General features: G+C 34.6%; 2 protein-coding genes across 5 annotated transcripts in view; one reads left to right on the forward strand and one right to left on the reverse strand.

The window, feature by feature from the left end:
• Nucleotides 1–23,399, reverse strand: part of DNAJC10 (DnaJ heat shock protein family (Hsp40) member C10) — a 54,019-nt gene that overhangs the window by 10,365 nt on the left and 20,255 nt on the right. For all 4 annotated transcript variants that reach the window (XM_050750544.1, XM_050750543.1, XM_050750541.1 and 1 more), the window contains 12 exons: nt 22,847–22,984; nt 19,253–19,342; nt 18,290–18,403; nt 15,939–16,053; nt 11,863–11,990; nt 11,459–11,575; nt 8,865–8,966; nt 7,518–7,673; nt 6,164–6,297; nt 5,109–5,162; nt 4,692–4,839; nt 1,040–1,159 (listed from right to left, as the gene is read on the reverse strand). In XM_050750544.1, the coding sequence (XP_050606501.1) occupies nt 1,040–1,159; nt 4,692–4,839; nt 5,109–5,162; nt 6,164–6,297; nt 7,518–7,673; nt 8,865–8,966; nt 11,459–11,575; nt 11,863–11,990; nt 15,939–16,053; nt 18,290–18,403; nt 19,253–19,342; nt 22,847–22,984 (1,416 nt within the window). The remainder of the gene's footprint in view (nt 1–1,039; nt 1,160–4,691; nt 4,840–5,108; nt 5,163–6,163; nt 6,298–7,517; nt 7,674–8,864; nt 8,967–11,458; nt 11,576–11,862; nt 11,991–15,938; nt 16,054–18,289; nt 18,404–19,252; nt 19,343–22,846; nt 22,985–23,399) is intronic.
• The window catches only part of NEUROD1 (neuronal differentiation 1), a 1,109,848-nt gene continuing 1,091,495 nt past the window's right edge, over nt 5,047–23,399 (forward strand). Inside the window, exon 1 of the mRNA XM_050750581.1 lies at nt 5,047–5,056. The gene's annotated coding sequence lies outside the window, so the exon portion shown is untranslated. The remainder of the gene's footprint in view (nt 5,057–23,399) is intronic.

Raw genomic sequence — 23,399 nt, forward strand, 5'->3', positions numbered from 1 at the left:
TGTGGCAATTCTAGATTTCTGAAATTCATCATCCAATTTCTTAATTTAGCCCTACTCATCTTAAAATATCACTACCAATAAATAACATCAGATCTAAACCTAATTCTCCCTCAAAATGTGGGGGGGCGCACGGCAACATATTCAAACTTACGTACATGGCATTTGAGGTCGGGGCATGGAAAAACACTGGGGCACTGTGTGTATGTTATTTGTGCATAAGAATGAAACTCCTTGACCCTGAAAACAGGACAGGGAGCGGAGGGTGTGGTGTGATAAGGAATGCTGAAAACAGCCTCCTGAGAACGCAGTTTGAGCGCTTTTACAAGGTCACGGGTGTCTCACGACCGGACCTCAAAAAAGCCATCTAGTGGATGTTTGTGGTTTAACAAGCCCTTTCAATAAATACTTGGTGGATGGATGCTGGGGCGGGTTCCCCCTCGGCTGGAATTGTCTGAGAACTCATTCTTGGTGTTCAGTGCAAGCTGTAAGCGCTGCATAAAAAGCATGAAAATATTTGAAATTATGTATTTTTAATGTTTTAACAGAAAACATGAGTGGATGGCAAATACTTTATCATTCTTTCCTCCCCACAAAGTAAGCTCATTACTTTGAAACTTACTCACTAAAAAGTATACTGAATAGAAATATAGTAAGGAAATATTATTCCAAGCAGCAGTGTGTATTATAGAGTATTCTTAGTGACCTCAACAGTCACCATAACCTTTCACAGGAAGTAGAAAATTACCTTGAATTCCAGCACCAAAGATAATAATAATACTTTTTTTGTCTCTTTCTAGTATTTTTTCTATTAATTAGTATAAAAATATTAAGGCAATTGAATCTGTATCAACCATGAGACAAAAAAACCTTTTAAGAACGCTTGGTATACACGTAAATTTTAAAAGCTTGTATCAGTAATATGTAATAATATAAAAAAAAAGACAGGAAGCAGAAAATAGAAAAAAACATTACTCAGACTAAAACACATCTTTTGAGCTTGGCCTACTAAGGGAAGGAAGAGAGGAAAGTCTGGACATACCTTTGCTCTTTCGTAGAAATAAAATTTAACAGTTGGATAGGCTCTGATACCAGCTTTCTGGCATGTCTGAGCATAAGCCTGACAGTCTACTTTTCCGGCTTTCACTTTTCCTTTAATCATCTGAAAAAGAAAAATATGGTTTGTCATTTTGTTTGGCATAAACTATTTTGGCAACAACAAAGCAATAGGATATAAAACATTTTGCATCTAAGAATTTATTTAAAAAACTTTAATTCTTCCAACTCAAACAAGATTATTTCCACATTATCCCTTTAAGCCCCTATTCACCTAGCACCACCTCTCCAACAGCAAATAAACCCTCCTTTGCCTTATCAAGAAAACTGAGTGGCTTTACCCTGAAATGTCTCAACTTCCTGCCACCCACAACTGGCACATCATACCATAAATGTGTTTCTGTTTCTATCTTTTTCTCCTTTCACTGGGGGTGTGCTGTGGTAGGACTCTTTGGGGACTGTTTGTCTTGTGAAGGCTGACTACTCCATCTGTATTCTCCAGTCCCTCCCTGTCAGAATGCATATTCTCCAGTGAAGATGTATATAATCACGAAAGGATTCCTTCCTGGATTACAGCTCCTCTGCCATTGTGCTTCTCATGCTCTCTCTTTTTTTCCTGAGCAGCAGTCTAACTCTTTCACTGCTTCCCCACTGTCTGCTTATTTGGCAACATTTTAGTCTGGCTTCTGTGCTTACTGCTCCCTCCACTGAAACTGCTGTAAGTTCACCAGTGACCGCTTGACCAAACTGGGCACTTTTTGATCTTATTAGGCAACTGATGTTTACTGCTGACCACTCTTTTTTTTTTTTTTTTTTTTTTTTTTTAAACAACTGGTAATCAATTTATTAAAATAGTTGACTTAAGCATCTACAATGGTGACTTCCACCTCAACTCCTGGCTCAATACTGATGGAAGTAATCTGCTTAACAATCTCAGAAGGACTGTGCGAGGCTGACCACTCCTTTCTTTTCTTATTTCTTTTTTAGCATTTATCACTACTCTCTCTTGGCTTTCTTACCCCTCTGACTGTTCTTCCTTTTTCCAGCATGAGGATCTGCTTTACCTGCCCCTCAAGTTATTAGCGTTCCATCTTTGATCAACAATCTTTTCACTGTGAACAGTTGCCCAGGGTGGTTTTCCGTATCTATATGCTAATGTACCCCAATCACTCTCTTCGATTTCATAGCTAACTACAAACTGGCCTGCTTTGGGTGAATGCTGCATAAGCACCCAAACACAGGATGTCCCCTGAACCCACTCTTCCTCCTGTCCTATTCATTCACTTCAAGCCAGAAATTAGGCTTATCCAGACTCCTCTCTATCCTTCATCTATCACATTCAATACTATTTATTCTCATCTCTCTTTTGTATTTGTCCCCTTCTTTCTATCATCACTGCCCTAATCCTGGTTAAAGTTATCACCTCTCACTTTAGGACAATTAAAACATCTTTGCTGCCTCTAGTTTCGTCCCCAAGGCAGGGGTATACTAATATGCAGACTAACTTGTGTTAGGGCACAAGCATGTAGGCAGACACACACACACACACACATACTTGCATACTGAAAGTAAGAAAAATGTAGGAATGTTATTTTCGTAAGTTTCTATGTCATTTACAAAATGTTTGTGTATGTGCTTACTTGTATTTCCAATTACTTATGAGATGGCACCATACTGTTTTTGGTGCTCTAAACATATTTCTCTGGCATCACTGACACTCTTCTGCCCATGTTCCACCTTCATTCTAATTTTACTGTAGCAACTATCTTGTATTACTTATATTTATTTCCATTTTCTCTTTTCACTAGATTAAAATCTCCTTAAAGACATGGAATTTCTTCCTTTTCATCTTCCTTTTCTTTCATCTGGAGTTATATGGCCCTACTACTTAGCATAATTGCTTTTCACTTGGTACTTAAAATTTGTTGAATGAGTGGTCTTTTTCATGTTTAAATAATTTTCTACTAGATATAATACAGAGTTGCACTACAAAGTTTATAATTAAGTACAGTTTTTAGCACATGAGAAATGAAGTAAAACAATTATTACAGAAGGAAGCATAAGAAGATTAGAAAAAATGGAAAGAATAAACCTCTTATCTGATGCACCAGCTAATAACAAAAATAATCTTTCATAGCTAGTAAGACCTTTAAAATCCCTCTGCTAAAAAATTCCCATGGTCTGGGATGCTAAGCTTTAGTGTGAACTGGTAGAACTGGCACTGACTTTCTCATTCTAGTTGAATGTTTTATACCAACACTAGTGGCAAGAGTTCCTTGAGTTATGGAGGCAAGAAAGCTATCAACCTGGATTAGGTCACTAATAAGACTGTTATGACAGAAAGAAACACTAAAAACTGACTACATTGAGGGTACATATTCAGTTTACTTTTATATAAGCATTTACTGAGTTAGGCCCTGGGGATATAAAAATAAATAAAACATGGACTTTGCCCTCAGGAAGAGACAGCCATTTTCAAAGGAAGATGGACAATGCTATATCGAAAAAAAAAAACCAAACCAAAACCAACCAACCAACCAAAACCCAAAATTGCTACAACTAAATATTTCCATTAGTATTCAGCTCCTTTTATTTCCGGTCAAATTTAAAATCTTTCAAGTAATAATAAATAAATAATTAATATGCATTGTATCAGTACACTGATAACATATCCAGGTGACAATGATTAACTGAGAAGGGCAGAGAATAGAGCAGCGCCATCAGAGCTAAGTTTTGTAGGAAGAGGAGAAAAAATACAGATGACCAAGGTAAGGACAGAGCATTTTAGAGAGAGGGGGTGGCATGTAAATAAGGATACATGTTCGGAGAACCTGGAGTACTCTGTTATACTGGAATCTAAGGTGTGAGGTGGACAATAGAGATAGAGCTCATATCAGATACCTGAAGTCAATGTATGCATATTGAGAAACTTAGTGAGCCAGAGAGGGAAATATTTTAGAAGATCACCAGGGCAGCACTGACAAAGGTAGACTGACAGTCTTGAACAACAAAGGCTTGAACTGTGTTGAACTGCTTGAACTGGGAATTTTTTTCTTCTAAGCAATTGCAGATGGAAAATATATTCATAGGATGTGAAACCCTGCATACAACCCACTGTGAGGCCTGAGCATGAACAGATTTTGGTATGGAATGGGGGTTCCTGGAACCAATCCCCTGAGTATACCAAGGGAAGACTGTACTTAAAAGGCAAATATGGTTAAGTCTAGACAACAGATGATAAAGGGTTGAATAAACAGGTTAGCAGCAGAAATGAATAAGAAATGACATTTGAAAGACATTTAGGAGATAAAACTGACAGAATCTAGTGACTGCCTGGAAGGCAACAGAGTACTTGGGTGGGGAAGAGGAAATAGACAAGAGGGAGAAGAAAGAGAAGTTTCTGGCTTTTATGGTTAGTAGATGATGATGTCTACCAAGATAGAGAAGATGTTAGCTAAAAGCTTTAACAAAGAAAGAGGAAATCTACTACAATGATTATAATCATAGAAATATAATAGTTATTATTAAATTCAGAGGAAACATTTAAGAAAAAACCTAAAAATTATGTATTTACAATGTTTTATCTAATTACTAAACACGAACGTTGTTACAACTTATTTAAGGCAGGTAAGACTCACCCTAGCCAAGAGCTCAAACTCTGGAGCAAAATTCTGGCAAGGTCCACACCAAGGAGCATAGAAATCAATCACCCAATGATTTTTCCCTTGTAGAACTTTTTCACTGAAAGTCTGAGGTGTTAGATCTGTGGATACTTGAGGTAAAAATCTGTGGCAAAGGATCAAAATCATTTTTCATTATATAAAACCAAAGCAAACATCTAAAATGTAGTAATATTGTAATACTTTCTAAGTTAAAAATGATGTCAAGGAATGGCAACGTAATAAAGTACAGTACCATCTTGGTTAATATAATCCTTTACTAAGTAATTTAAAAGGCTAGAACCTTAACCCATAGTAAATTTAACTATTGACATAAAAGGGGGGTAAATAGCTTTGAATCTATTTTATACAATGATATACATTTTAATTACTCACCCTAGACCCCAGATTCTCAGGGAATAAGCATCCCTATTCCAACCATTGTAACTGCTGAGAGAAGAAAAAATGTTAGTTGTAAATAGGATTATCTATTATTGGATGTATTCAGAAAACAATCTTATTGTAGCAATTTAAAAAACAAGTTATACTGATTGATTTCATCTGGCATCTCTCTTCTCAGATATTCCTAGCTACAAATTCTGTTTACAAGGCCTCACAAATGTATTTTTCTCTAGTCTTGGTATCTTTGTGTCCCAGACAGCCCAGAATGTCTAGCTACCTACTGGACATCTCCTGTAGACCTATGGGAACTGCAAAACTCAGAATGTCCACGGTTTTAGTTTCTGAATCTTTATTCAAGTTATTACTGTCTGTTAAATTCCTACCAATTTTTAAAGACACATGTCAAAAACTACCTACAAAATGCAGCCTTTCATAATTTCCTCATAGTTGAGATCCTTTCCTCCCTTGAAATCCATGGTTCAATTTTACTTGTTTAATAACATTCATCATATGTACCTTACATTTGCGTTTTCTACCTGAAATACCACATGGTGTTGTGGAAACAGCATGGGTACTGAGACAGACTTGGGTTCAAACCCCAGCTTCAACTTAACAACTGTGTGACTTGGGGAAGTTATCTAAGCCTTAGATAACTTATAGACCTTGGATTCTAAGGGCTGAGAATCACAGTTTACTTCTCTGTAATAGTAGGAAGGGCAGTAATTCCTAGTTCACAAAGTATATGTGAGGATTATTGGAAATAAGGTGAGTAAAGTATCTAATATAGTACCTGAAACCAAATAAGGACTTAATAAATGTTAGCTCTTCCTTTCCTTATCTTTTTGTCTAGATTATAAGTTTTATGCACATTGAGACTGTTCAGTACTCTCTTTTCATCTTCTGAAGTGCTCATTAACACACTATCTTTACGTACTAGGCTCCCAATAAGTATTTGTTGGGTTAACTTTTATTTTGTTCAGGTAACTTAACTGTTAAGTGTATAATTAAATAATTATAATACATGCCTTCAAATATGAGAGAATACTTACTGATACTGATAAGCTTTATTTGATTTTGGGGGAAAAAATCTTATCTCAGGGTATCTTTGAACATTTTCCTGGGCACAAAAAGAATGGTACTGTTGGCAATCTATACTGCCCACATTGATCAGTCCAGTTAATGTCTATAAAAGAAGAAACGGATTACCTCCATCACTTTTTACATATGTTTACAATAAAGAAACAAGCATTATATTATTATAGTGAAATAGTTATTATGTATCAGTGACTTTCACCCAGTAAAAATGGATAAGGGTTTAACATAAAATAGACCACTTATACTAATGAATTTGTAATCTAATTTTGTAATTAAGCACTTACTAAAATTATTGCAGATTAAACAATTTACTTCATTTACCTGTTACATGAGAAAAAACTATGTACTTCTAAAATTCAAAGTGCCAGAAACTAATGAAAGTCTTTGCAATATTTCAAAGAATTACTCTTTCCAATGAAAACAAGCATTATAGGTATCTAATATGTTATACTGACTCACACCTGAACTTAAAAATTGTATTGAAAAGAGCACAAAAGTATGTAATCCTAAATGTTAAGATACTAGAAATCACTTTAACTCAGATTTATTTTTTATCTTGTAAATAAATGTGAAGTAGTAATTGCATTTTCCATTCTGGTATTTAAGTAATTTGTTTCCAATCTTGTACAACTTAAAACATGGTGCCTATTTTCAGGAAATTTTCTAATACACATGCTGAAAGCTTTTTGTTTTCTTACTTTTAAGTCCTACAATATGTGAGGAAATGTTATCTTTAAGCTCTAAAAATAAAGCAGAAAAAAAATTAGAAAAAATTGAAACAAAAAATGAGGTAAAGTTTTGGGTTGTTTTTGGCAACAATTTAGTTAAAAGCACCGGATATACTGGGCACGGTGGCTCATGTTTGTAATCCCAGCACTTGGAAAGGCAGAGGTAGGCAGACTACTTGAGGCCAGGAGTTCAGGACCAGCCTGGCCAATATGGCAAAACCCTGTTTCTACTAAAAATACAAAAATTAGCTAGACGTGGTAGCACATGCCTGTAATCCCAGCTACGAGGGTGGCTGAGGTTGCAGTGAGTCAAGATTGCGCCACTGCACTCCAGAGTGAGACTGTACCTCGCTGACCAAAAGAAAAAAAAAAATGTGTACCAGATGCTATACACACAAAAGGGTAGGCTATGCCATTCACGTACCAGACAGAAACAGAGCTGGAATCAAAGTGGTATGATCAGAACTGTTATAAAGTAATAATTTAATTGTGGGTTCACTCACATCAGTTTCAAAATAATTCTGTTAAATAAACATTCTTAGTAAATGTTAAGATTAAAAATAAATGATTTTTACTATACCCGGGCCATTCTTTTCCATTCTGGCATTAAGACTTGACAAGGATGACACCATGGAGAATAGAAATCAACCATCCATACTTCGTTGTGTTTTCTTTGTGTAACTAGTTCATTGAAGGTGGTGGGTGTAAGGGAGACCACTGAAGGATTCATAAGATCCTGAAGAGAACATAGCTTCCATTATAACATGTATATAAAACACAGCTGTTCATATATTCCTGGAAAATCGTTGGTACAGGCTGAGTATCTCTTATCCAAAATACTTGGAAGTATTGTGAATTTTGAATTTTGGAATATTTGCATGTATCTTGGGGATGAAACCCAAGGCTAAACATGAAATTCAGACTTTGGAGCATTTCAGATTTAAGATTTTTGGATTAGGGGTGCTCAATCCGTGTATGTCCTTTAGAAAGTTCTCATTTTTGAGAAACTAAAAGATACTTAAGGATAGCTAAAAGAAATCTAATGTGAATTAACTTAAAAAATGAAAATAAAACTAACTTGGATTTTTTAAGTTTGGATTTTGCTCATCAGTTTTGTAAAAAATCAAGGTCTATTTTTCCTTTACATATCACTAAAATGACAGGCAGGGAAAAGAGGTGATTTTAAGTTTCCGTGTGGATAATACAAAAGTTTCAAGGGCTGCCTGGATGTCTACAGAGGCCATAAAGTTTTGTTCTAGAACCAAGAATGACTGGCTTGAAAATGATTCTTTAATTACTAATGGAAAGCCTACTATCTCATTTTTCTGACATTCTGACTGGCGATACTACACCGTTCTACAGATTCTTTGCTCCAAATGATATTTTAACAAAGCTTCAGCCTACAACAATCAGGTAATACTAATGAAGAGGGTAGCTTCACTGGGAAACCACCACAAAACATTACGTTAGAGAAGGAGGAACAGATGAGTAGGACAAGGTTGGAGGGTCATTAAATGGATAATAATAAACAAGAATTTTTCATTTTTTTCTAGGAGGCCCCTGTATTTCAGTCAATCAAGAGTGTTACTGAGAAGAAAAAAAAAAAAAGATGCTGTAGATGCCGGACACTCATTTTCAGAGAAAACAGCGCAAGGGGGTGACGAGGTGAAAGTATACTGCATATGTTCAATAAAGAATTGTGTCCATTGTTTATAAGGCACTGTACATACCAGGTAACAAGTAAAACACAGATTTACGTTGAGTTTAGTAACAGTGAAACATTAGAAAAATTCTTTAAAAATCATTTTGTCAGAAAATAGTTTGGGCATGGAAAGAAGAAATCCTATTAAACAATATGAAATATTCATACAGGGTGTAACATATAAAAAGACAAATTTCTAGCCACATAGTCTATAGTTTGAAATACCTCTATGAACTCCAAGATTTGTTCAGCAGAGTGATGTCCTTCATACTCATGAATGTTGGACTGGTTGAATACCACTGTTGTTGGATAAGCCTGAATGTTATACTGATAGGAAGGAGAATACAAATTAAAGATTTTATAGATTTCACCTATTTGTTACAAATTTATAACAAGTTTGCCTCTAACAGGATTTTAAAAACCCATTTCTAAATTGCTGGTGACAAAAATTTTAGTCTCACCAAATTTAGCAAAGCACTTATGGCAATGAATACTGCTAAATACTGATGAATACCTGATCCTTATTTATAGCTGCTCCATTAGCCATGAAAACCATAGACATTGAAACATTGAGAAATCGACATGGTAATTACACGAATGGTCCCTTTTTACTCTCCTGAACCAAGATAAGAAGAGGCTATAAAGAACAGGCTGTATCTCTAGCTTGAGTCTTTTTTTAAACCATAATAAATACTTTTTCTACAAATGATGATGATCAGGAAATAACATAGCAAGAATAAAGACACAAATAATTAGGGGGTACATGATTATATTTTAGGTTAAAGAATTATGAATCATGCCCTATGAATGTAATCACTTTGTATTCTTTCTTCAAGATAGCCTTTATAGTAGGAAATGCTTAATTTCCTTCTCAGAAATAAAATGGGCACCAGCCTAGGAAGCATCTCTCTCAAGCTCTTATTTTTACTTTTTAAGTTATAAAGAGATCCCTGTCTGTAGATTTGCTGTAGCTGAACTTTGTACTCTTAAAGTTTTAAGTACTCATTAGCAAATTGGAATCTTTGACCAGGATTCAAAATAATTTTTGAAAAAACAATGGAAACATTTATATTAGTCTTGAAAAATGTGTGCAAATTCAAATAATTCATTGATTAACAAAGCGATTACAGCTGAAATTTAATGTGTTTACTATGTGTTGAGCATTATTTTAGCATTTAACATGTAGTTTCTCATTTATTCTTCACAACAATTCTACTTAGTTGCTAAAATTATAAAACCCACTGTATAGATTAGGAAACTAAGCTACTGAGAGGCTAAGTAACTTGGTCAAGGTCAATCAATTAGTGAGTGGCAACTAATTGGTGAGTGTGAATTTTGGCCTCTATTCCAGGTAAATCGGATATCAGTTTTAAACGCTTACACTGAACTCACATTTGTTTAACAAGCTAAGATGGAAAGTAGAAAAACTGAAGGAATTAAAATTAAGATAATTATTGTTTACCACATTAATTTTGTATCTTTGGCATTTCTTTCAAAGTTACAGATAAAACATTCAAAACCAAAGGCCTTATTCATTTCCTTTTATAAAAATGTATTTTAAAGAAATTTCTACAGGCATGTGCCACTGCTGCTGGCTTAAACTTCTATGATGTTCTAAAAATGTACGGCTTTCTTTTGTTTTCCTTCCTCTTCCCATTTCTTTTTTCCCTTTATCTTTTCTCCATCTATTTTTTTTTAACTTTTTTTATGAGTTATTTAAAACATTCACAAAAGTAGAGAGCAACAAACTCTCGCGTATTCATATAGCTACAATAATCACTGACTCATGGCTTTTTATTTCACTTATACTCCCTTTCTAGTCTACTCCTAAGATTATTTTAAAGCAAATTTCAGATGATCTGTAATTTCATCCACAAATATTTCAGTATATTTAAAATGTAAGGATTCCCCTCCATATAACCATAGTATCAGTTTTGTTGTCAAAAATTAACAATAATTACCTGAAATCATCAGATATCTTGTCAGTGTTCACATTTCCTCAATTATCTTTCTTTGCACTTGGTTTGTTTAAATTGCATCCAAACAAAGTCTAAATGTTGTATTTGACTGACAGTCTGTTAAGTCTCCTTAATCTCTCCTCCACTATATACAATGTATTTGACCAATAAACTGGGTGTTTGTCCTGTAAAGTTCTCCACATACTGGAAATTATAGATTTCATATCCATGGTGTCACTTAATATGCTCTCTTGTCATTCGATTTCCTATAGACTAATAGATCTGGAGATAGATCTACTATAGGATGGATTTTTTTTTTTTTTTTTTTTTTTTTTTTGCCAAGAGTATTTTATAGGTGATATTATGTACTTTCATTCTACGGTACATAATTTCTAGTTTTTCCTGCAACTGAGGAGTGAATATTTACCTGAGAAAATATTTTCATTTAAACAAAGATTTCAAAAGGCTTGTTCATTGTTTTAACTTCCTTCCAGCAAATATACTTAGAAGTATGAGGAAAGCCAAAGGAAAAAAATTATAAAATGTCAAAAATATTAAATAAATATAACAATCTTAAATAACTGGAAAATCATATAAGCATTTTATCAAGTTAATGAAAACAGCTGCCTGAATTTGATAAATAAGACCTTATTTACATTCAATCCACTGATTAGCTATTCATGGTTTAATCCAATCATATTTGATACCATTTTCTAAAAAAATTATTTGTTTAAATAATTTGTTACTACTCTAAACAGAAGATGTATTATTTCTAAGTTATTTTATTGTTTTAATAATAAACAGCCCAAAGGTCTCCATTTTATAAAATTAATTAGAATAATTTTTGATACTTTGCCTTACCATGTTACAGAGTCCCTCATGAACTGTACAATCTAGTGTACCAAACTTAAGCTGACCATAAAGAAGATTTGATGCTCTTCGTAACTCTGGTAGTAAAGCTCGACATGGTGGACACCACTAGGGAAGAAAAAATATTCATAAGCACCGAGCCAAATGACACAAACCGCACCCCCCCATCATTTCTGCAACAAGTAATATGCTAAGTAACACATACTGTATTTAGTGGCAAACCTTCCCTGGAGGGGTAATTACATTAGCACTCATTTAGAAGCAATGTACATTAGTGGCCACAATGGATGACACAGTTCTAGTACTAATGATTCAAAGTTATCTAGAAAATGTCTTTTTGCCATAACAGGAGAAAATCTGACAATGTTAGAATTTGACAGACAAAAATAACTTACAGGGGCAAAGAAATCAACAAGCCATGGTTCTTTGTCATTGGCAGGAAAATTTTGAGGTCCAAGTGTGGTAACATGAGAATTCACACTTTCTTTGGCAAAAGCAAGTATATCATATAGAATCTTCTTTCCTTTCAAAGTGAATGAGAGAAATTAAAATCCAAATTCTGCTTTTTGTACGCACAGAAACATTTCAAAGTTTTTACACTCAAAATATTAAAGAAGATAAATTATGAACAAACTGATTTTGGTGAGGTTTTAGTGTTCTGTATACTATACAGGGCTTAGCTCTGATAGGAGTACCCTTTTCTTGCACACTCTTCTGTTTCCTGGACTAAAAATGTCAAAATTGGCCAGGTGCGCTGGCTCACGCCTGCAATCCCAGCACTTGGGAGGCCAAGGCAGACAGATCACAAGGTCACGAGATTGAGACCATCCTGGCTAACACAGTGAAACCCTGTCTCTACTAAAAATGCAAAAAATTAGCCAGGCATGGTGGCGTGTGCCTGTAGTCCCAGCTACTCGGAAGGCTGAGGCAGGAGAATTACTTGAACCTGGGAGGTGGAGGTTGCAGTGAGCAGAGATCTCGCCACTGCACTCCAGCCTGGTGAGAGTGAGACTCCATTTCAAAAAAAAAAAAAAAAAAAAAAAAAAAGTCAAAATCTTTTTTAAATGTTCCCTCATCTTCAGAGGTAGAATAATGACTTTTTTATAGGGTTCTTTATTTACGCTTACTTCGGTGATTATTATGGCCTAACTCCTAAATCGTTTTCTACAACCTAGACTTCTCTTAGGAATTCAAAACCCGTGTTACCAACTTCCCAGTGAAAAATTTGTACTTGGATATCACGTAAACACATCAAACACAATACAGTCCTGAATAATGATATTTCAGGCAATGGTGGACCACCTATATGATGGGGTCCCATAAGATTATAATGGAGCTGAAAAATTCCTATGGCTCAGTGATGGTGTTGCTGTTGTAACTCTGCAGTGCAACACATTACCCCTTTTCTATATTTAGATACATTTAGACACACAAACTCTTACCACTGTTACAGTTGCTTATGATATTCAGTACACTGTAACACATTGTACAGATCTGTAGCCTAGGAGCAATAGGCTATACTGTATAGCCTAGATGTGTAGTGGATTATGCCATCTAGTGTTTTTAAAGTACGCTCTCTGATGTTTGCACAACCATGAAATCACCTAACCACACATTTCTCAGAAGACGTCTCTGTCGTTGACACATGGCCATATATTCAAATTAAGGCTGTGTTATTTTCCTCCAAACCTGCTCCTTTTCTCACCATCCTTATCTTGGCAATAACATAATTATCCACTAGCTGGCTAAATATAATTCCCCAGAGTAAGCCTTGACTTTTTTCTCTGCCCTGTATCATAGTAATTCTATCCATTCCATTCTTACCATTTCCAACCCATTGCTACTGCCTGAACTCAGTCTGGCCTACTGTAATAACCTGGCTAGTGTTTCTTCACTCAGCCTTCCTTAACTAATCCATTTTCTACATTGCTACCACAGTCCACTTACACTGAATAGTACAATCACTCAATTGCAATTTCGTCAAGACAGAAACATAGGTATTATCCTTGACTCTCTCTCTCTCGACCTCCCACACATCTCAACAGTCAACAAGTAATACTGATTTTGCATTCTTGGTCTTTTACAAATCTACTTCTCTTCATCTCTGTTACTATCAGAGAAGCTAGCTACCATATTGAGAGCAGCCCCACAAAGGACCACATGATGAGGAACTGAGGCCTCTGCCAACAGCCAGTGAGGAACTTAGGCCTCCTGCCATATGAGGCCTCCTGACCATCGCAGGAGTAAGCTTGGAACCAGACCCTGTAGCTAGTCTAGCCTTCAGAGGACCAGAGCCCTTGTGTATTTTGAATGCAACCTCATGAGAAAATCCATGTCTGGAACTACCCAGCTAAACTGTTCTCAGATTCCTGACCACCAAAAACTGTGAATTAATACATGTTTGTTTTAAACCACTGAGTTTTGGGGTAATTTACTACTAAGCAATAGACAATAAATACTTCCCACTGCAAACATTTTTAAAAACCTGTCCATAAAAAAAAAATTGTCCATTTATTTGTCTGTTTTCCCTAATAGCCCACAATGTTCTTTGTATTAGAGATTACTAATTATAGTTCACATTTTTTCCTATTCTTCAGTACTGTACCTGGTACATGTAGATGCTCAATAACTATTTTAATCTAAACAATGTAAGTTCTATTACAAAGTTTGTAAGAGCACATAAAAGGAAGTGCTTGGAGATTCACAATGTATTTCCCAGGGAAGAAGCTGCTTTAAGTTTTGAAGGGCAATTTGGTGTTTGCTAAATATCCTGTGGAACAGGAAGGAGTGATTACAATGCAGGAGGAAAAATCATGTGTGAAGGCACCTAGAGGAGTGAAAGAATATGGCATTCACAAGGATCCAAAGGTAGCTGGAGCTAAGACTATCTGGAGGGGCAGCAGTGGGAATTAAGATTGGAAAAACTGGCGGAGCCAGACTGTAAACATATCCCATTCACTGAACAAACATTTCCTGAGTTCTTACTATGTGCCAGGCACCACTCTAGGTGCTGGAGATAGAGCAGTGAGCAAAACAGACAAGATTATTGCTTCTATGCTAAGGAATCTGAAGCTTATGCTATAAGAAATCAGGAAAGTCAAGGCGGAAAAGTGACACAAGAATGGAATGGACAATAACTGCAAACAAAACAAAGAATCGATTGTAAGGAAGAGAGGCTAGGAGATAAGCAACCCTCCTAGAGGATATTATTATAATAGATGAAGGAGATAATGGGCCTAAAACAAAGCAGTAAGCACAGAGAAGAGGGATGTCTGATAACTATTTGAGAGATAAAAAATAATATAATTCTATTATTCAAACTTAGTCATTTCTAGCACTTTTAGTGCATGATGTATAGTTTAAACCTAGGTTTTGCAGTCAGTCAAATTTTGATTCAACATCTACCATGGCTAGTTTCCAGTTGTCTGTCATAGGACAAGTTACTTAACCTTTCTGAGTCTCCATTTTCTCCTTCACTGGGCTGTTGTAAAGATAAAAATGAATCACGTATGCGAGGCTTTTGGCAGAATGTCTGACTTGTAGAAAGCAGTGAATAAACAGTAGTTACTGTGAGGGTTATCTTACCCTAAACCTTTGCTCACAAAGTTCCTCCAACCTAGAGGTCTCACTTCTTTTTCCCCTATAGTTGCTTGGGGAAAGTGAGTACTTTATGCTCAATTCAAATACCACTTCTTGACCTCTACTATGCAGAAGTCTATTTTATCTTGTTGTAGTTAATATATAATGACCATTAAGGTATTTTTTATGTTTTCTTATGGATCTCCCTCCTCCGTTCCCTACTACACTATTTTAAACTTCTTGAAGGAGTTCATGTCTTACAAATTTATATCCTCAACATTGAAAGCAGTGCTAGGTGCTAACGGGCATTTCATCGGTATGTGTTATTCACTTAACTGTATGATAGTTGGTAGTCTGTGTCTTTCTTTTGCTACATTTGACTTCTTTCAGGACAAGAACTCTGCTGTGGTCCGAACTCTTGGAGTTGAGACTGCACTCACATAAATGCAGAGCTAAAGTCCCAAATAAGCTGAAATAAAATTATAAATGCAAGAAAGATAACAAGGCAGTTAATCGGAAGTCTAGTGGGAGAAAAACCAAAAAGAATGTCTGGAAATTGCCTATAATGGCTGAGATGATACACATGGCAAGCTGGAATATAAACTGCAGGTGTTGCTTACTTTTGCCAACAAGCAGGACTTGAATTTCTCACTAGCTTCACTTATCACCAGAAACCCTGATCAAAATATTGAATAGAGAAAAGGCATTTACGTTAAAAAGAAGAGTAAAGAGAATAAAATGACTACATATAATTCAAAATATCTGTCCTCATATTTACTGAGAAAAGTTATTTACAATAAGCATGTCCATACAAAATAAATTTAAAAAGCACAATTAGAAAACCTCTATATGAAAATGAAGCTACATTTTTTATCATGTTTTCTATTCTTACCATGATGAATTTCATATTCTTTGGTTCCTTGTCCTTTAAATACTGCTAGAGATGGCTGAAAAACATACAGATTACTACAGATGTCTGGTGCAGAGGAACAGTCAAACCTGCCAACCTAAAGGAGAAAAAGAAGGTCAAATTTGATAAAAATAGTCTTACCCATTTGATTTGTAAATATTCATGATAATCCAAAAATGGCATTGCCCTAATGACACAGTTTTTAAACAGAAGCTAACAGGCTATGAAAATAAGAGACAGAAATAATTCATTTATATTTAATAATAAGACTCAATTTAGTTAAAAAATGCTTCCTAGAGAGTTAACAAAAACCTGAGGAAATTCCCAAGAAAATATGAAGTTATTCCAGAAACCTACTTTCTGAAGATGTAGAGAATGTTTATATAATCTTGAGATAGAGGAGAGATCATTTTCAGAAGCAGAAATAATGAAGAAAAAGGTTAATGTTTTCAAACTGTGTGAAAAAGAAGAACCTAAGCACAACAGCCAAATGATAAACCGGGAACAAATTCGTGGCATTTAAGACAGAAGATCCATTAAGAAACAAGATGGGCCAGGTGCGCTGGCTCATGCTTGTAATCCCAGCACTTTGGGAGGCTGAGGTGGGTGAATCGCCTGAGGTCAGGAGTTTGAGATCAGCCTGACCAACATGGTGAAACCATGTCTCTACTAAAAATACAAAAAGTAGCCAGGTGTGGTGGCTTGCGCCTGTATTCCCAGCTACTTGGGAGGCTGAGGCAGGAAAACTGCTTGAATCCGGGAGGCGGAGGTTGCAGGGAGCCTAGATCACACCAGTGCACTCCAGCGTGGCTGACAGAGCAACACTACATCACATCAACAAAAACAAACAAACAAAACTGGACAAACATCCCATCAGAAAAAAGAAAATAGGCCACAGATACAAAGAGAAAATTAACTGGAGAAAAATTATGATCTGTTAATAATCATGAAAAAGTATTTTTCCCCCAACCAGTAGAAAGCAACTAAATGAAAGTGAATATTGTTAACATATCACTTGTGGCCTATTGGAATTGTGAAGATTATGAAGAATGAGAGTACCATGGTGGGCACAGTATGGAGAAATGGCCACCCATGTGCTGTCAGTGAGATTATAAACTGATAAAACTTTCTGGAGGACTCTAGTAATGAGAATAAAAACCATTTAAGAAAACATAACCTTGAGTTGAAAATTTCCCATATGGCCAGGTGTGGTGGTTCATGTCTGTAATCCCAGCACTTTGGGAGGCTGAGGTGGGCGGATCACCTGAGATCAGGAATTCAAGACCAGCTTGGCTAACATGGAGAAACCCAGTCTCTACTAAAAGTACAAAAATTAGCTGGACTTGGTGGCATGCGCCTGTAGTCCCAGCTACTCAGGAGGGAATCACTGGAACCTGGAATCACTTGAACCATGAGGCCGAGGTTGCAGTGAGTCAAGAGCATGCCACTGCACTCCAGCCTGGGTGACAGAATGACTCTGTCTCAAAATAAAAAAAAGAAAACAAAATTTCCCACACTAAAGATAAGATCTGCATAATTTGATATAAAAAATAAAGGAAACGACATAAAATCAGTAAGAGAAGATTTGCTAAACAATTATGGCATAGCCATATAGTAAGCCACTATGTAGCCTTTAGGGAATAATGAGGATATACATGTGTACACGGATATAGAGATTTTATATACATATAAATATATATGCATTTTTGCAAGTCTGTGAAAAAGTTTATGATATTGCTGAATGACAAAAGTTAACAAAAAAAGTATACAGTGAATTCATTTTGATTAAAACGCAGACATATACATTTGCATGTGTAGGTCTATTACAAAGGCCATTACAATATGTATGCATGTGCACACATATACATATGCCTACATACGCATATGGGCACTCACCAAATGTTTAAATGGTAATACAGTAAATACTTAGCAGGGTTATGAACAATGTTAAGAGTATGGGTGATGTTTTTAGATAATTACTTCATTTTTGTACTTATTTATTGTCCTGATTTTTAAACAATGACCGAGAATTACTTATATAAAGAAATAAGAATTTTTAAAAGGGAAAGATAACTTCCTATAGTATGCATTCCAGAAAAATTGTATGATACAGGTTTATCAAATGCTGAAATAAATGAAAATTAGCCACTTTCAGATTACATATAAACTTTTAATAAAAAAGAGGAAAAAGAAAGCACAAATCAAGACCAAAAGCACTTATAGGCTTCTTATAATTTCAAATAAGACTTTTTATGTAATTTAAAATTTAATTACTATATGTGTTAAATTTAAAGTACACCAGCAGAAGGCTAGGCAGAATACATTTTTCTTACTTGAATATGATCATTTTTAAGTAAAGTTTTTAGTTTTTTCAACTCATGATCATTTGAATTTTCATTTTTTCCAAAATGAAAAAATAAGAGCCACCGATGATGAGCCAAACGATCCTAAAAGTGATAAAGAAAGGACATGTCAGAGATGGGAAATTCTAAAGGTTGTAATCTTCATTTCTATGACTTGAAGTTAGTTTTACCTCCCCTACCCATTATTTCAAAATACTGTCTAAAATTCGGACCCACTCATTCTCTTATTTTGTAGTTTACTTACAATAATGCTATGTAAAATAAACAAATATTCCAGAAGGGTTAGCCACTAAATTATAAAATCTTAAAGTAGATGACTGCCAAAAACAAATACATGATTTTAACAGCATATAGCTAAAAAGTTGGGTGGCAAAGTTGTCAGTTTTTCAGGCTTAACACATAAGATCTGGTAGTGATACAGACTTCAAAGGATCCGTGGTTAGGAAGTATTTCATTTTGTGCAAAAGTAACTGTGGTTTTTGCCAGTACTTTTAAATGGCAAAAACTTCAATTACTTTTGCATCAACCTAATAGAAAAAAAATGATTCTACCACAAGCAATATTTCTCAGCATTCTATCCATAAACTGAATACTTCTTCTTAGTAATCAATATAATCTGTTCTGTAAGCAAGAACAAAAAGTTACGAATCAGATCCAAAGTTACTGTGATTAAAATTCTGCCTTTTCTCATGCTCCTTTTGAAGGCCACCTTCAGGACTGGGTAGGTTTTCCATAACTACAGATCTATCCTGAATTAGCAACACCAGAACTCCAATTATAATTTAACCTACAAATGACTAATATATAATCCTTTGAAACTGCTACTTTCAATTCTCTCTAGAGATGAATAAAACAAATGCTGATTTTAAAATGTTAAGACTTGAAATGTTACCAACGTTCATTGCTATTTATCATTATTAATAAAAACATTACCTCTAGTGTGTTTGCCGAAAGTAGTTCAAAATCTGGAAGATTATGTATTACTTCCAAATATATTTCTTTAGCATCCAATGAGTTAAGAAACTAGAAAAAGAAAATCACATTGTAATCTTTTTGAATAAATATTCATTATATTTGATATCTTTCTTTTGTTTTTTCAATTTCCAATGTAGTATTTTTAGGAAAATGATTATAGAAGGTAAACAGTTTTCAAACAATTCCAAATGTCTTTTTTCAAAAACAAAAAAGTATATTTTGGCAATTATCAAAAATATTATATAATGAGGCTGTTTCTTGAATAGTGATATACAATAAATTTCATTATAAGGTGTTGCATTAACTGGAATTTTTAATTAATTATGCTGTGTATTCTATAAAAATCCTCAGAATAATCCTGAGTGACCTCTCAATCATCAAGAAAAACATTATGTTTAGCTTAATTTTAATGCTAACCATGTTTTACAGAATGCCAATGCTTTACACATTCACTTAAGAATTTTTATTACACTAGAAGAAGAAGAATAGATTATCGAAGACACTTCTTTCCCCAATGAATAATCAAGATTAATTAAGAGGAACTTAAAACTGGAAAATTGGAATGGATCTTATTGCTCATTATAGAGGTTTTCATCTAAAAACCAAACCACTTAGGAATTTTTAGAGTAAAATATAATGATACAGATCTTATCTTAAACTTGTTTTAGGCCTGAGTCTCTTATTTAAAACACAAATGAGTATAAAAGGCCCTTCTAACAAATCTCCTTTATTTCTGTCAATATTTTATCCTCAGCATACTTTTTTTTTGTCATAGAACTCTCTCTCCCTGCTGGTCTGATTCTCTCAATGAAGCAGCTGTTATTATAAAGAATGCAGCAATGGTTATATCAAGAAAATGTATATGAAAGGTGACAAAACAGAGTTTAATATATGTCTTTAATTATGAACCATCTATGTTTAACAGTTTAAGTATTCCTTAAACTCATTAAAAACTTGTACGAACAATCATGGAATCCACAGCTTAATCATGCTAGGCATGAGAACAAACATATGGCTAAAAACAATAGGTACAACATAAGAATAAAAATTCAGGTTTTTTTCTAAGATTCTTTCCTTAAAACTTAAAAAAAAAAAATCTACAGCATAAACATTCTTAGAGGTCTATATGAAATAGCTCTGCTACCAAAGAGCTTAAAATGCCAAAACAAATCTTTCATGCCTCAGTTCTACAGCTTATTCACTTTAGTCCTATTCACTATGAAGATTTTACTAAAATGCCTATTACACAGCCTATATAAACTTGCAGTGATTAATCTACTAGAACCTCATTATAAACCTGTTTCTGTTAGAGGAGAATTTGATATTTATACCTATAAAGGACTGCTGTCTTATCTAGCCTCTGAATTCCACCAACCATATATATTTAGCTGGCATACTGTTTCATATTTCAAAACCTGAATGCTTTTGGAAGGGATAAGTAGTGTTTAATTCACCATTCCCTGTTATTACATTTCCAGAGTCATTCATTCCTGTTTCCTGTCTTTGACCTTGCAATTTTCTATCATGAAGCCCAGAGACTATAATACTGAAGGCAAGAGGCTCTATTGTTGGACAGGGTGTAGGCAATCCTTGGGGACTGATGGCACAGAATAAACTAGCACAACTTTTCTGGAGGGCAATCTGGCAATACCAATTGAGTTTAAAATGGCCACAGCACTCCCATTCTAAAAAGATAACTAAAAAAGTGCACAAGGATAAATACACAAGATTGCTCATTACAACATTGCTTATAATCTTAAGAAAGTAGAAACACACACCAAGAAGGAACTGATTAAACTAAGTATGTCACATGTAGTCAATGACTTACCACCCAGGTATCATTAATTACTTCAAGGATAATGTATACATATTCATTCATAAAATAATAAAGTATGCATATAAAATGTATATTTTTAAATAAGAAAGTATTTTCCTGATACACTGAGTGAAAAAAACTAGATTACAAAATAGAATCTACTATATTATCCCATTTATGAAAAATTACATATCTGTATCCATCCATCCATTTTACGCATATAAACACATTTTAAAGATAGAGCCATAGATTTTCTTGATGAATTCGTTATAAGGTATGAGAAAAAGAGAAATCAAGAATAACTCCAGGGCATTTGGCCTGAATAATAAAGGACAGTTTTCATCAAATAATATGGGAAAAATCTGGATGAAGCAGATTTATGGGGGGATATTGGGAATATGGTTATAGGCATTTAAATATGAGACACAGACTAATATCCCAAGGGAGATACTGAATGAGCAGTGATATATACGTATGTACATACATACATATAAATACAGAAGTGCACATGCACACATCCACACACATATATATAGGTGCATGTGTATAATATATCTGGAGCGGAAAACAGAGATTTCAGCCACAGATATAAACTAGAGAATTGCTGGCACAAAGTCATAATTGCGTATATATGTCAGTAGAGATCTGGATGGGTATTTACCAAGATTTGATGGTGGCTGTCTATTAGTGATTTGGTTTTAGGGAATTTTGCATCTTCTTTATACAGCTTTGTGCCATATGTGAATTTCTGAAAAGAGTATATGTTATCTTTATCAACATCTAAAAAAACAGAATTAAAATACAGAGGGAAAACTAAAGGAGATTTGTCTTATCAGAGTCCTTATTTTCTTTTGGGATTACATAGTGACCCATCCAATATCCCACTATTTATCTCAGTTCCTTGACAACTAGATTGAGCCTCAGTTTCCTCATTCAAACTTAGGGAGGTATGCCACATTAGTAGATGTGAAAACTGAGTTTACACCAGAATCCCATGGGGTACTTTAGAAAAATACTTAGGCCCCAGCCAAAACTACCACTGATCTATATTTTTAACATTAGAAAATAAACAATTAGGCTGGGAGTGGTGACTCACGCCTGTAATCCCAGCTCTCTGGGAGGCCGAGGTGGGCAGATCACCTGAGGTCAGGAGTTCAAGACCAGCCTGCCCAACATGGTGAAACCCTGTCTCTACTAAAAGTACAAAAATTAGCCAGGTGTGGTGGTGGGTGCCTGTAATCCCAGCTACTCAGGAGGGTGAGGCAGAAGAATCACTTGAACCTGGGAGGCAGAGGTTGCACTGAGCTGAGATTGTGTCACCACACTACAGAGTGGGTGACAAGAGTGAGACTCCGTCTCAAAAAAGAGAAAATAAACAATTAAATCAAAAACAATGAAAACTCATGGTATAAATGCTCTTTCATATAACCTAGGAATGTACTCCATACTTTTGGGGTTTAAAAATATAATGGTTTTAAATGTAAGGTAATTTTAAACGTAAAGATGTAATGACTTTAAATGAAATGTAATCTTCAGCTTAAAAATAATCCTTAAATTTTATAATCTGAAGCATGTATTAAAAAGAATCTCAGAAATTAAATATCCGTTCTAAATAAGGGTTCCACAAGATAATATAAATTGTTCATTTCTTTGCTCACTGCTTACAAAAATAATATATTATTTTTGAGTGCATTTGTATACTATATGTAAAGGAATTAGTTTAAAGTGATTCATACCAAAATGCTGTTTTTCTCTCTGTTATTTAAAGTGGCTCCAGGAGGAAAATAAGCAGTAGTACTTGTTGTAATATCTAAGCTTTTACAAAGGTTATCCTGGGTGGCACAGTCCATCCATCCTACATTAACAAGACCATCCTAAAATGGAAAAGAAACAGAAAACAAACCATGTTGTAAATAGGAGACAAAAAGTTAAAGGGATTTAGAGCTTTACTTAGCTAAAAACACAATTTTTCTACCACAAAATTAAAACTTCATGCCTTAGTTCTACAGCAAAGTTAAGTAGATTTCTAATATTATTAGAAATATTGGAAAGTAGACAATATTTCCAATATTATAAATTACTTAATACATTTAGAAATATTAAGTGCAAAAAATGGTACTTAGTAACTTGAGAAATGTTTTTTCCCTAATAGTGGAAATCTACTTTTTATAATTATTTCTACGAATCCACAAAAAACTACATTTACAATTTTTATAGAAAGTGAGCTGTCCAATAGTCTTTCAGGTTAAAGAAAATAAACCAAACTACTGTTTAAGACTTTTCATTTTG

The sequence above is a fragment of the Macaca thibetana genome, chromosome 12 (genome assembly GCF_024542745.1).
Source record: "Macaca thibetana thibetana isolate TM-01 chromosome 12, ASM2454274v1, whole genome shotgun sequence".
Lineage (NCBI taxonomy): Eukaryota > Metazoa > Chordata > Mammalia > Primates > Cercopithecidae > Macaca > Macaca thibetana.